Here is a 13,675-nt window from a genome sequence, read left to right on the forward strand (position 1 = left end):
TTAGAAAAAAAAATCTTATTTAATCAATAATCATTTAAAATGAGGTAAATATTGAATCAAATCAAATCAACAGCACAAATGGAAGAATAATTAAGACATTTTTGTTGATATCGTGATGATTATACATGGTTAATATAGGATGGCAATTTTTTTTTGATTATCTTCACCTCCCCTCTTTTATAAATATAAAATTTTTGTTTTTTATAAATTCCAATTTATCACAATGGATGATCAAGGTCAATTTATTTTAAGATTTATTTTCGATGATGATGATCATGATACGAATGGTACGGATAATTTATAATTAAGCCACTGGGTCGAATGTATTTGAAGTATTTTTTTTTTATTTTGAAAAATCATTATTATTATTATTCAAGGCATCCAATGTTTCAAATTACCACAAGATTCAAGATTTTTGATTAGCAATTAATTCATTAACAATATTAGATAATTCTTCATTTTCACGATTTTTTTGTTCAATCTGTGATTGTAAACCATTTACACGCATTTCAAGAATTTTTACCTGTGCTTTTAGATTAACCGTTTCATTATTATTTGATAAACGTTGATTTGCTCTGTAAAGATTCGAGAAAAACAATTTAATAATAATGATTAAAAACAGAGAAAAATACATACGTTTCGATAGCATCATCAGCCTGTTGTCTCAATCGCAGACAATCATCATCTTTTTCTTTTATTTTATCTTTTAATTCTTTTATACGAGAATTTTTCTGTGATAATTGTTGATCAATTTCTTTTACCAATGTACGTAAACCATCATAACGGCTATGTATTTCATAATAATTTTTTTCAATACCATTAATATCTTCTTCTAATTGGCTAATAATAATTGAATTTTTTTTCAATTCTTCATCTTTTTCATCCGATTCTTTTTTCTGTTTAGTTATTTTTGCCATTGATCGATTAATAATTTCTTCATTATACAATAACATTTGTTCCATTAATGATTTTAAATGTTCATTTTCTTGTTCCAATTGTTCGAATTGTTGTTGTTCTTGTTCATCGATATCTGTTTCATCTTTGATAAATGTTTGATTATGAACATCATCATCATCAACAACAATATTGTTGTTGTTGTTGTTACCATTAAGAATCTTATTATCATCAATTTTATTGTTACCATTGTGAATATCATCATTGCTGTTGTTGATGATAATAACATTATCATTAACAATTGGAACATCATTATTATTCGATACTGATGATGATGATGATGATTCGATTTTAATCGGTGTACCAACTAATGGATCAAATTGTCTATATAATGATATACGACCAACATTTGTTGATGGATGATGATGATTATTTTTATCATTATATTCCCATTTATCCAATTGTTCGATTAATGTATCGGATAATGTTTGAAATTGTTGTTCATCACCACCACCATTGTCATTATTATCATTTTCGTTAATCATTTCAGACATTCTAGTTTCAATATTTTACAACAAGTTTAATTAAAATGCACAAGTTTTTTTTGGTTCAAAAAAAACAAAACGAAATCAAATCAATAACCGCGAGTTTATATGCCGAAATTATGTGTGTTGTGGTGGCAAAAAAAAAATTTACATTAATTCTATTCTGACATCTCTTTCTCTCTCTCTCTCAATCATTTTACGTTCGTTGAAAAATCCATAACAGTGAATCGATGATATTGTTCATAAACAACGTTCCAAAATTTTTTTTTTCAAATTATTTCATCATCGCGATTATTATTATTAAATCATCTTTATTATTTTTTAAAATTTCTAATTTTGTTTATTTTATAAGAAAATTGTTATGGACTTTTTTTTCTGAAAAAAAACATAAAATTTTCAAAGAAAAAGTCTTGGATCATAGCTTGGCTTTGGACTTGTTGGTCTATATGTTTTAAATGATGATGAAGATGATGATTGTGGCGGCGGTGGTAACGGTGGTGAACGAGATCTTGAACGACTAAATGATCGCCTTTTTTGATGATGATGATGATGATTATGATGACTTGGTGATCTTGAACGATTACGACGATGATAATTTCTATTTGGTTTCAAAAAAAAAAATTCAATTATCATTTTGTCATAGAATTCGGAATTCATTTACCTTTCCGTACGATAATCACGAGAAATCGATGAACGTTTTCCATTATCATGTTTATTACGTATTCGCATCTCTGTTGGAGCTTTTGTTTATAACGAATTCCAAATGATTAATGTCATGAAAAAATATATATTTCGAAATTGATTAATCTTTTTTTGTTTTTTTTTGATTAAATTCTTTTTTTCAAATAAAAAAACAAACATTACTTTTTCGATCTCCTTGTGCAAATTCTACTTGTAATTCATGGCCCCATAAACGAACATGTTTCAATTTTCGCATTGCATATTCTGCATCCTTAATTCTTTCAAATGTAAATAAAGAAAGGACATGGAAAAACAATCATAGTTAAGGAAAATAAATGTGAAAAGGGAAAAAATATTGATCAAAAAAAAACAAAGAAAAAGTTCATGAGAAAAGGATATTCAACATAGGCAAAACCACGAATTCTTCCCGTATAATAATCTCTTGGTATATAAACATCTTTAATTGAACCAAATTCTTCAAAAATTGAACGTAAATCTTGACATCTTTGATTAATAGACAAAAACATTAGTAAAAGATAAACACAAAACAAACAAAAAGAAATGATACCTTGTTTGAAATGGAACACGTTTTATGAATAAAGATCGATTTGGTTTTGTTGAAAATGTTGGCGATGATGATGAATGATCATATCGATGATGACTCATGACTTTTACACTTTTCTTTAGATTTTCTACAGAATTAATTTACCAAATCGAAATCTAATTCAGATCCAGAATAATGAATAAAAAATATCAAAAAAAAACAAAGGAAAACACGCTTATCACAGAAAAATAATAAATCCAAAATGATCGTAAATAATAACCAAACAACATACAACATTTACAACAAAACTAAAATGAATTCGAACTTTTTTTTTCTCCTTTTTCTAAATCCAATTCGAACAAATGAAAAAAAATTCCTTCGATTATTAATGGGACCGATATATCGATTGTAATGACCCTAAAATAATCGATTAATTTTATTCTTTAGAAACAAAACAAAAAAAACTTTGAAAAATTAAAATTTAAAAAAAAATTTTCTTTTTTTTTTATTTCGAAAAAAATGCAACAAAGTGAAAAAATGATTGAAAGAAAACATCAAGGCATTGAATGAATATCAAAATACATAATCAATTTAAAATGATGAATGAATGAATGATGAAAATTTAAATTAAAAATCAAGATTTGTAGAATGAGTGAGTGAGTGTAGTTGAAAGGTTGAGTAAAAACTAATGACAAAAAATAAAAATAAAAATCATATGAAATTCAAAATAAAATTATAAATTATAAATCAAAAAAAAAAAAAAATGAGAAACTTAAAACGTGATTGATTCCAAAAAACCAAAAAATTAACTTTTTTTCATCATCATTGTTGTTTTACCACCACCAACAACACCGGTTGTACCACCACCACCACCGTTATTATAATTATTACTACCGGCTGAACAATTATGACAAAATTCTAATGACATTTCACGATTTGGTTTTAAATGAAAACAAATACCAGCATTTGTATGATGATTATCTTTATTATGATAATTATGTTGATGATAATGATAATGACCATGAATATTACCATTATTTGTAACAATACTGTTATTATTTCCATCAATTTTTGTTGTTGTTGTTGATGATGATTTTAATCGTTTTTTAGCCAAATAACCATTTGTTTCATCAATAATTGTCGACGACGACGACGACGACGACGATGTTGTTGTTGTTGATTGTGGTGGATCAAAACTCTGCAAATTAACACTATTCAATTTAATTGTTGGTAATTTTTTCATATGTTGAATTAATTCAAGTATTTGTGGTGTTTGTTTAACAATTGATTCTAAATATTCTTGTCGTTTTCTGGTCATATCCAATAAATCGGCCATTTTATCATATAAATTTTTTAATTGGGAATTTTTCTGTTCCAATTCCTGATTTCTATCGATTAATGCTTGCATTTCATTTTTCTTTTTAGCACGATTTTGCCGTGCAGCAATTGCATTTGCATTCATGCATACCATTCGATTATTATCTTTACCAGATTTTTTTGATCGTTTTCCATTATTTGAACTAATAATTGATTGTTGATCACTTTGTTGTTGTTGATTATTCGACAATATTGTTGATGATAATGAATATTGTGAAAGAATATCATCATCAACATTAAATTGTCCATCATTAATATCACCACTACCAACACCACCATTAATATCATCATTTTGTTGTAATTGATGAGCAATATTTTCAACAAATTGTACATTACGTTCGAATGAAAAATTTTCATCATTTATAATGTTTGGATAGATTGATGTAACAAGTGTTTGTTCTTGATAATTATCATTATGACCACCAACACCGTTATAAAATTCAACATTAGCCATTGTTGTTGTTGTTGCTGGGATTTCTTGTTCAGTTTTCATCATTGAGCCATAAATTTGTTGTTGTTGTTCATTATTTCTGGATTGATCAACAAATTCAATTTGATGCTGTTGATAAATGGTTGAATCCATATTTGATAAATTAGTCAGATCTAAATTATCATCAAACAATAAAAATGATGATGAGGATGAGGATTGTGGTAATAAAGATTCATCAAATGTTACATTACCATTCCAATCTGTTAATGTTTCAGGAATAATTGTTGTTGTTGTTGATGATGATGATAATGATGATGAATTTAATAAAAATTGATCTATTTGATCATCAAAATCTTGATGATTAATTGCAGGTGTAGGTGCATTCAATAATAAATCATCATCATCCGATTCATTATCTTTATTAAAATTAATTTCAACTAATGATTGTTCAATAGCCATTATTGATGCCGGTGATAATATTGTTTCAAATATTGTTTCAATTGATAAGGATGATTCTTCTTCGATCGATTCCAGATTATTATCAATGATGATTACTTTTTTTTAATCACAAACAAAAAAAAATCTATCAAAATTTTTAAAAAATCACAACAGGCCCAACCAAATATCTTTATCACAATGGAATCGATCTTCGAGAAACACCAAACGACGACGATGATGAAACCCAAACCAAACCAATGACTTCGAATGAATGACAAGGTATACCACCCCCTCTTTTCTTCTTCTTTCTTGCTTTTACTTTTCTTTTTCTTTAGCGGCTCGCGATATCTTCACACACCATACACTCGCAACAACCAACCTATCAAAACGACGACGTTGATGAAACGTTTATCGATATTTCGCCATCGACAACATTATGCATGGCACATGCATGCATTAAAAAAAAGAAAAAGAGAAAAGGATTCGCGCATGTCTGATTCGAAAAAAAAATTGATACACATTCTGTACTGTATGCGCGCATTGTTACCAACCGCGATTCAAAAAAAAAAAAAAAAAAAAATTATCAATGCATTGCATCATTGACCGAAAAAAAAAAAATTAGAAAACAAAAAGAAATTGGGAAAAATCAAATTCTTAGGAAAAAACTTTTGGACGAAAATTCATTTATTTCATCATTTTCTGCTATACATTTCATCATTATTTCAACAAAAAAAAATTCTTTGATCGTTGATGACGATTCGAATCAACAGTTTGTTCGATTTATTTGGGGGTGGTGGTGGTTGAGGAAGGATGTTTCAAAAATTTTCAAAATGATGTTTAAATATAATACCTTCTTTACGATTTAATTGATCACATGCTTGTTGTACACTATTTGTCATTGGATTTGGTCCACAACTAAAAACCCCGACACGTTCGACCTTTGGAAAAAGGAAAAACGAAAAACGGTTAGTATCAGAATTTAGAAGAAAAAAAAACCGAAAATTAATTTACATTTCGATGTTCATATTGTAATGATTCGAAAAAAACTTTAAAATTTGGTCGTCCAAAATGTGTTTTAGCTTGTAGACCAGTGAAAAGACTTTTGTTTGAAATACGTTGAAAATGTCGTTCACAAATATACTTTGAAATTCAGGAGAAAAAAAATGGATTTATTCGAAGAAAAAGACATTGAAAACATTGATATCTTACCAACATTGTTGTTCGAAGATCAAATTTTTCATAAAATTGTGTTATGAAAATATGTGTAACCAATAAATTATTTGAATCTTTTTCCTCTGCTTCCCGAATAACATCAGACATCCATTCAAAATGTTTTTGTGTACGAGTTACCCATATGAAATAAACTTTTTTACAATTAATTTTTGCATTAATACTTGAACGAAATGTAATATCTTTAATGATTGATGCAAACGGTGTAATACCGATACCACCACCAATTAATATTGAAACATCAAAACGAAACCAATCCTGATGTCCTTCACCATATGGTCCATCCAGATATAATTTCGGATAAGGACGACCATTCAATTGATTATGATCATACATTTGACGAATATTTTTTGTAAATGGTCCAACAGCCCGTATATATAATGATAATGATGATTCATGTGGTGCTGATGCAATTGTAAATGGATGATATTCACTATGGTTTAAACCCAGACAAGCAATACGTAACCATTGACCACTTTTATAATCAAAATTTGGTGGTTTTTTAAATTCTAAATATGTAACATTTGATGGATGAAGAGTTGCTTTTACAACCGATATTTCAATCTTTTTTCGACTTGCACTAATCAAACGATCAATTGTAAATAATGTCTGTTTCGGAAGTAAGAAAAAATTCAAAATTCAAATGAAGAAAACAACAGATAACTTACCAAAGGTATGATAAAATAATAATAAAAAATTGGTGGCTGTACTAATCTACCTAAACCATGTAAAACCATTAATAGATAAAATAATGGATACAAACTATGTGTCAACCAAAATGCATTGAATATATGACGCCGTGAATATGGTATTGCAAATATATAGATAATGAATAATATGGCTAATAAACTGAAACCCGTTACACCGGTAATTGTACCGAATGCCCAATGATAAAATTTTGGCATTTCATTTGATCTGTGAATCAGACGAAAAGAGAAACAAAGATTTCAAAGTGAAAAATGATTCAAAAAATACATACGAAAAATAAGTTTCGGACAAAATACAATTCAAATCCTGTGGTCGTTGTGTTGATATATGATAAAAATTACTTAAATGACCAAATGAATGTATGATTGCCATTATAAAACCAATGAATGCTAAATATTTATGAAATGAAACAACCGAATCAAATGGTATATAATGATGAAGAAATGTTTCACGTATAACGGTTATAATATTACGACACATTGTCAATAAGATGGTAGAATAAACAAACATTATAACACTTGCTGAACCACGTGTTAATGGTATACCAAAACCGGCTATTTGTCGTAAACCAGATGATTCATTCAATTCAATATAATAATAAGCTTTATCCAGGAAAATAATCAAAACAATAAGATTAAAGAAAATCAAGAAAAAAATTTCTTTTTTCCTTGCATCCAAAAAACGAATCCACGTTATTAACCATTCTGGTTCGGATGATAGTTTTGGTTCTTGTGTTTCAATTTTTAAAAATGTTGGTGCTTGTTTGGTAAAATCCGGTACAATATTATTCTTCTGGTTACCACCAAAATAACTACGAACAATTGTATCATTTGCACGATTTATTTTACTTTTTCGTTTTGTTGTTGTTGTTTGTGTTGTTGTTGATGATGTTGGTAATTTATCCAAATTGGATAGATCAAAATTCAATTCCGTATAACCTAATTCATCTTTATAATTATGAAATAAACGGCTAAAATCATCAAATGTTAGTTCTTTTTTTGAATTAAAACCATTTTCAATTAACATTGATTGAATTGTTTGTTGCATTTCTTTTGGTGATACACTTTGATTTGCAATTTCCAATAATGATTTTATCATTGAACTAAAATCATCCATTGATAAACGACCAGTTTGATTAACATCATACATATCGAACATTATACGAATTTTTTGTTCAGCTGATCCTTTTGCAAATATAATAATAACATCAAGAAATTCACGAAATGATATATAACCATTATTATCCGAATCAATTAAACGAAACATTTGTCGAACAAATGTTGCATCCGGACGCATTGATAATACTTCAGCAAATTCAAATTCAGTTAATTCGGTTTCGATAATTTCTTTAGCCGTTTTCATATCTAGCTGTTTTTTATCCATTTTTTGATTAAATGCTTGTGAAAATATAACACGAAAAAATTTTTCCAAATGTTTTTGTCGTTTATTACGAGTATATGCTGATTTGAATATAAATCTCAGCTCTTTATTGGTTCTTTCCATTTGATAATGAATTTCATTTAGAAATCCTTCCAATTTTGTCAGGAATTTTTCACGATCATAATATGAATCAAATTTTAAAACTAAATCATATTCTTTTGGAAAACGTATTAGCATATAATTTTGATTATTATTTAAACTTAATTCAATAGATATTTTACCAATAGAATTATTTTTCAAATAAATACAACGTACAATACGTGATTCATATGGTAAACGTACAATGATTGAACGTGATTTTGAATTTAACGATATAATTGTATTACGATAACCATCATTATTACCTAACCATTCTTGTACCATTGTATTATCATCATTATTGATTGTCATTCGTCGTAATTTTGATACTTTTATACGTTGACATTCGGATTTATGATGCCGCATGTAAACTAATAATTTCAATATTATAACCAATATTATTATGAATAATGGTATCAGTAGAATGGTAACCACGAATGATAATTCACTACCATTAAAATAATCATAACATTGTCCTTTGGTACAATTTTCCATTGAAACAAATGTTTGGAATGTTGATAATGTTAAACATTTGGTTGTTTTATCCGAAATTTCACATGGATAAATACGTAATAATTTACGTAAACTTTCAAAACATTTTTCCGATATACGGTTTTGATCTTCATTTGGTAATTTAAATGCATCTGATTGTATTAATTCATCATTAACATTGGTTATTGATTTAATTATATCGGAAAATTTGATTGATTTTATCATTTTAATTTGATATGAATCAAATTGATTTGAATTCAAATTTTCAAAATAAAATCGATCACCATTACGTAAACGTAAAAATTGTTCAAGAAAAAAATATTTTATCATCGAACCTGGTTGTTTACCATTATTTTCTAATAATGCACCAACAATCAGATCAATATTTTGAATATTCTGATATAATTTTGATAAGATTATTTCCAAACGATGATTGATACGCATTGAATATGACCATTGTGAACGTAATAATTGTCGAAATGATCCATATGTAATATTTGAATCTAGACCGATTGTTTTTCGTACTGTTAGATAATCTGGTTGTTGAAAATCTCTTGAATATTGTAATAAAATGGCAACTAGATTTTGTCTAGTAAAATCAGCACCAATACCTTTTGCATAATGTAAAATATCTTCAACAATAAAATGATCATCACGTTGTGAACTTTGTAATAATAAACCGATAAGAATTTTTTCAAAACCATCACGAACCAAATAGTTTATTGGATCGAAATAGGTATTACATGTACGCAGGATAGAATAACGAAAATTTTTCGAACATTCTGTACTCAATTTGAATACTGATGGTGATATTAACGTATAAAGATATGCATTGGAAAGAATTTCAAATAAATCATTAATTTGTGGATCAATCATTGGATCATAACCATGATATTCGGGTAATGTTTCACCTAAAAATGATGGCAGCCATTCATTGAATACAATATGTTGCATAGTAGCAATGGTATATTTTCTTGCTTCCATATAAATCATTTGATCAGAATGATTTGGATTTTTTTGATAAATCATTTCGGCAATTAAATTATGCCATCGTAACCAAATAAAATGTATGGTTAATATAAATGGATTTTCATTGATTGGATTTTCACCGAAATCTATTTTTTTTTTTTTTTTAGAATGGTCGAAAGGAAAGAAATCAATTAATCGATATAATCGATACTTTGAACAAAAGAAAAAATAATTGAAAAAAAAATCTTACAATTAAAACATTCTTTACCAAATCGATGTTGATGATGATAATGATTAAGATGATGATTCGATTGTGTTTGATCGATTAAACGGCCACGTTTAAATGTACGTAAAAAATCTGAACAAAATTTTGAATTACCATAAATTAATTCACCATCAATCCATATGCTACGATAATTCATTTTGTTTGGCGGATTTTCCAACGATTCGATCAATTTACAATGTTCAATTTCATTCAAAAACATAAAACTATGTTCCGATGTACTTGATTGATATGGTATTTGATTTCCATTACGATCAAAATATGTTCGTGGAAGGGGGATTTTTCGATATGATGGTGGACATTTTGGATGCCATGTATCCAACATATCATTCAATATGAACATACCAAAATAAACTGATAATAAATTTTTACCATTGATTGAAAAATGTATTTGATTATCATTGAATATTGATTCACTAATCATAAAAATATTATCATTATCATCAGCGGAATTATTACGAAATTTTGGAAACATTAATTTTTTTATTGGTGAACCATTTGAACCAAGATCTGGACGATTTAGATCATGATACCAACCATCATAGCTTAAAAATTCATCAATATTCGTTGGTGATGATGATTGTAATGAATCGAATGGAAAATTTTGAAATATTTGCAATAATGATCCACTTAATTCATCAGCGACAATAACATCATCATTATTGAATGTTTCTGTTGATTCATTATTGAATTTTCTTAAACTTTTCGATAATAACGGTATGGACGATGAATAATTTGTAATCAAATTAATCAATATTATTATTGTAATGATGATTTTGGTGATGATTATGCGAATGTCCATGATTGATTGTTCGATGATGACTGGACTAAATTCGAATCAATGTCGACATGTTATGTGTTATGTTTTAGAGAAAGAAAGAAAAAAAGGAAATTCATTGATAAGGAATATTGCTGTTGTTTGTTGTTTGTCGTGCTGTTATCATTGCAGGAAATCATCATGGTGATGATGGCGGTGAAGGAGCCTATGCAATGGAATCAATTCAATCAGAATGAAATTTGATTTCAATTTTTCATTGATTTTTTTCATTGTTTTTGAATTTCAAACAAAATCTACGATTCAAATCGATTTCCTTGTTCAAACGAAAATTTTTTTTTTTCGTTTTGTTTTGTTTCTTAATTTCAATTCTCATTCCGGTTTTCAACTGAATAATCACAAATTCTATGTAAGTTTCATCGAATCCAATCACACACACACCATTCACATTAAATAATATATCAATCACGTTCGACAAATGCGGAATACGATGGAAAAATTGAATTTTTTTTTTATTTATTATAAAAAAAAGTTATTAAAATTAATCGATTTAAAAGAAAAAAATTAAAATATTTAAAATATTTTACATTATTTGTTTGATTATAATTTAGATCTTTTGGCTGGAATATTATGGTCCAATGATGATGATGATGCGGATGATGATTCGATTCGTTCACGTGATTTAGATTTTTGTAAATTTTTTGATGGTGTAATTCCCGTATCTTTTAATATTTTTTCATCCGTATTACGAACATTTTGAAATTCAACCGGATATGATGTACGAAGATGTGGCCTTAGTAATTGATTTCGTTGTCTTAATATTTTTATTCGTTCTTGTGGAAATGGTGTTGGTGGTGGTGGTTGTGGATTAATCGATGATGATTGTGTTATTCTATTCGGATCCATAAATTCACCTTCTTCATCGGCCATCTCGAATTTAATACCCTGTACATCGGGTAGTTTATTGATTATTCTTGGATTTGATGTTTTTGTTGTTGTTGTTGTTGATGATGATATTACAAATGTTTGCGATTTTTGATAAGGTAATTGATTCGCTTTCGATTGACATTCTTCTTGTTCTTGTTGTTTCGGTTGATTTTGATTAATTCCCCGGTCATTCATCAATTTCGAACGTTTTACATCATCATTAACATTCGATTCGGTAAATTGAGCCATCAATTTTCTAAGATTTTCAATTTCTTTTTCCAATTCCATATTTTCTTTTAATAATCTTTCTTTTGTTTTTCTTTCAGCAACAAATGATTGATTTTCAACAATATATGCTTTTTGTAGATTTTTTATTTTCATTTCAAGTTTTTTCGTATTCATTTTCATAGTTTCAAATTCATTTTGTAGTTGTTCATATTTCAAACGAAACATTTCATTATCATTATTTTTTTCAAAATTTTTCAGTTTTTCACGATAATCATCGATAATTGAATGTAAATTTTCAAATTCTTTTTGTTTTTCATCAAATTTTTGTTGAAATTTCTTCAATTCTTCATTTTGATCGGTGATTTTTTGTTCATGTTTTTCAATTATTAATCGAGATTTTTGTAATTCTTTTTCAATTTGGCCATTATCCGTACAAATATCTTCCAATTGTATTTCTAATGTATGTTTAAAATGTGAAAGTAATGATATTGTTTCAAGTTGTTTATTAAAAACTTCAATAATTTGTTGACAATTCGAATCAATTTCCTTTTGAAATTTTTCAGTAAAATTTTCTTGATTTTCTTTTAATTTTTGAAAAGATTCTTTAACATTTTTCAATTCCAATTCAATGGATTGTTTTAATTGTTTTATCAATTGATTTTGTCGAATTAATTCATTTGTATTGGTTTCGTTTAACATTTTTAATCGATCAAATTCATTTTGTAATAATTTTATTCTTTCATTCAATTTTTCCGTTGATTTTATCACCAAATCTTTTTCATTTTGTTCATTCGATAATTTCTGTTCTAATTCTTCTTTTTGTACGACCAGCTCTCGAATATCTTTTTCCAATGCATTAATTTTGATATCGGCAACATTTTCACCAATAATTTCACCAGTCATCATCATTGGTAAATTATTCAAATCTGATATTGAATTATCGAATGAATAATTAAAGGAAATATTTCTTCGTAGATTAATCGAATGGCTTTCTTTCATCTGTACGATTTGTGTTTCAAGTGTTCGAATCAATTCTTCATAATCATCCATTTTTTCACGTTGATTATTAATAATTTTTTCCAATTTTATTAATTCATCGGATAGTAGAGAATTTTTTTCCATCAACATTTCAATATTGTTTTTATTTTTTTGTAATTTTTCAATTTGTTCATCTTTTTGGGTGATAACAGTATCCATATCATCCATTTGTCGTTGAATACTTTGATTTTCATTCTGTGAGAATTCATATTTTTGTCGAATATCATTGAATTTTTTCTGTAATGATTCAAATTCTTGTTTAAGATCATCATATTGATCAGCATCAACAACATTACGTTGATGAAATATTGTTAATGTTTCACGTTGTTTTTTAATTGTCAATTCTTTTTCATGAATAATTTTATCTTTTTCTTCCAACAATAATTCTAAATCATCAATTTTGTTTAATAATTCATTTTGATTAGCCCTAATGTAACAAAAAAAAATGTTGAATAAATTTTTTTTTTTTTTTGGAAATATCATCTGCACTTACATGATTTACCAAATCGCGATTTGATGATGATAATTATGATTTTCAAAAATTTCAAATATAAAATCCAATCCAAACAACAAAAAAAAAAAAAAAAACACAACCGTC

The 13,675-nt window shown here is 27.2% G+C and overlaps 5 protein-coding genes across 5 annotated transcripts; all 5 read right to left on the bottom strand.

Moving 5' to 3' along the window:
- Positions 1–2: 2 nt before the first annotated feature.
- LOC113793951 (uncharacterized) lies at positions 3–1,590 on the bottom strand. The gene is made up of 2 exons (XM_027344030.2): positions 637–1,590; positions 3–575 (listed from the first exon to the last, which is right to left on the bottom strand). The coding sequence occupies exons 1-2, from the start codon at positions 1,446–1,448 to the stop codon at positions 407–409; spliced, it is 981 nt and encodes a 326-aa protein (XP_027199831.2). The 5' UTR covers positions 1,449–1,590; the 3' UTR covers positions 3–406.
- A 140-nt stretch (positions 1,591–1,730) lies between these two features.
- LOC113793963 (serine/arginine-rich splicing factor 12-like) lies at positions 1,731–2,976 on the bottom strand. Its single transcript, XM_075820280.1, has 5 exons — positions 2,689–2,976; positions 2,518–2,624; positions 2,304–2,405; positions 2,101–2,179; positions 1,731–2,037 (listed from the first exon to the last, which is right to left on the bottom strand). Exons 1-5 carry the CDS (start codon positions 2,784–2,786, stop codon positions 1,836–1,838), a joined length of 588 nt encoding a protein of 195 aa, XP_075676395.1. The 5' UTR covers positions 2,787–2,976; the 3' UTR covers positions 1,731–1,835.
- Positions 2,977–3,138: 162 nt separating this feature from the next.
- Positions 3,139–5,336, bottom strand: LOC113794009 (uncharacterized). Its single transcript, XM_075820276.1, has 2 exons — positions 4,723–5,336; positions 3,139–4,644 (listed from the first exon to the last, which is right to left on the bottom strand). Exons 1-2 carry the CDS (start codon positions 4,928–4,930, stop codon positions 3,470–3,472), a joined length of 1,383 nt encoding a protein of 460 aa, XP_075676391.1. The 5' UTR covers positions 4,931–5,336; the 3' UTR covers positions 3,139–3,469.
- Positions 5,337–5,560: 224 nt separating this feature from the next.
- Positions 5,561–10,911, bottom strand: LOC113794004 (dual oxidase 2-like). Its single transcript, XM_027344086.2, has 6 exons — positions 10,077–10,911; positions 7,119–9,972; positions 6,808–7,054; positions 6,119–6,748; positions 5,921–6,049; positions 5,561–5,847 (listed from the first exon to the last, which is right to left on the bottom strand). Exons 1-6 carry the CDS (start codon positions 10,909–10,911, stop codon positions 5,725–5,727), a joined length of 4,818 nt encoding a protein of 1,605 aa, XP_027199887.2. The 3' UTR covers positions 5,561–5,724.
- Positions 10,912–11,370: 459 nt separating this feature from the next.
- LOC113794006 (uncharacterized) lies at positions 11,371–13,674 on the bottom strand. Its single transcript, XM_075820207.1, has 2 exons — positions 13,571–13,674; positions 11,371–13,504 (listed from the first exon to the last, which is right to left on the bottom strand). Coding segments are annotated over exons 1-2 (2,022 nt in total). The 5' UTR covers positions 13,573–13,674; the 3' UTR covers positions 11,371–11,484.
- Between the last annotated feature and the right edge of the window lies 1 nt (position 13,675).

Source organism: Dermatophagoides pteronyssinus, unplaced genomic scaffold, assembly GCF_027571235.1.
Source record: "Dermatophagoides pteronyssinus isolate colony J.1.1.1.1 unplaced genomic scaffold, Derpt_VIB-CSIC_2022.12 sq0006, whole genome shotgun sequence".
Taxonomy (NCBI): Eukaryota; Metazoa; Arthropoda; class Arachnida; order Sarcoptiformes; family Pyroglyphidae; genus Dermatophagoides; species Dermatophagoides pteronyssinus.

Coding starts and splice junctions, on each gene's coding strand:
- LOC113793951 (XM_027344030.2), bottom strand. CDS start 1,448: ATGTCTGAAATGATTAACGAAAATGATAATAATGACAATGGTGGTGGT. Junction 576..636: donor GCTGATGATGCTATCGAAAC/GTATGTATTTTT, acceptor GAATCTTTACAG/AGCAAATCAACGTTTATCAA.
- LOC113793963 (XM_075820280.1), bottom strand. CDS start 2,786: ATGAGTCATCATCGATATGATCATTCATCATCATCGCCAACATTTTCA. Junction 2,625..2,688: donor CGTGTTCCATTTCAAACAAG/GTATCATTTCTT, acceptor TATTAATCAAAG/ATGTCAAGATTTACGTTCAA. Junction 2,180..2,303: donor TGCACAAGGAGATCGAAAAA/GTAATGTTTGTT, acceptor TATAAACAAAAG/CTCCAACAGAGATGCGAATA.
- LOC113794009 (XM_075820276.1), bottom strand. CDS start 4,930: ATGGCTATTGAACAATCATTAGTTGAAATTAATTTTAATAAAGATAAT. Junction 4,645..4,722: donor AACATTAACAGATTGGAATG/GTAATGTAACAT, acceptor ATGATAATTTAG/ATCTGACTAATTTATCAAAT.
- LOC113794004 (XM_027344086.2), bottom strand. CDS start 10,911: ATGGACATTCGCATAATCATCACCAAAATCATCATTACAATAATAATA. Junction 6,749..6,807: donor ATTATTTTATCATACCTTTG/GTAAGTTATCTG, acceptor CTTCCGAAACAG/ACATTATTTACAATTGATCG. Junction 6,050..6,118: donor ATCTTCGAACAACAATGTTG/GTAAGATATCAA, acceptor TGAATTTCAAAG/TATATTTGTGAACGACATTT.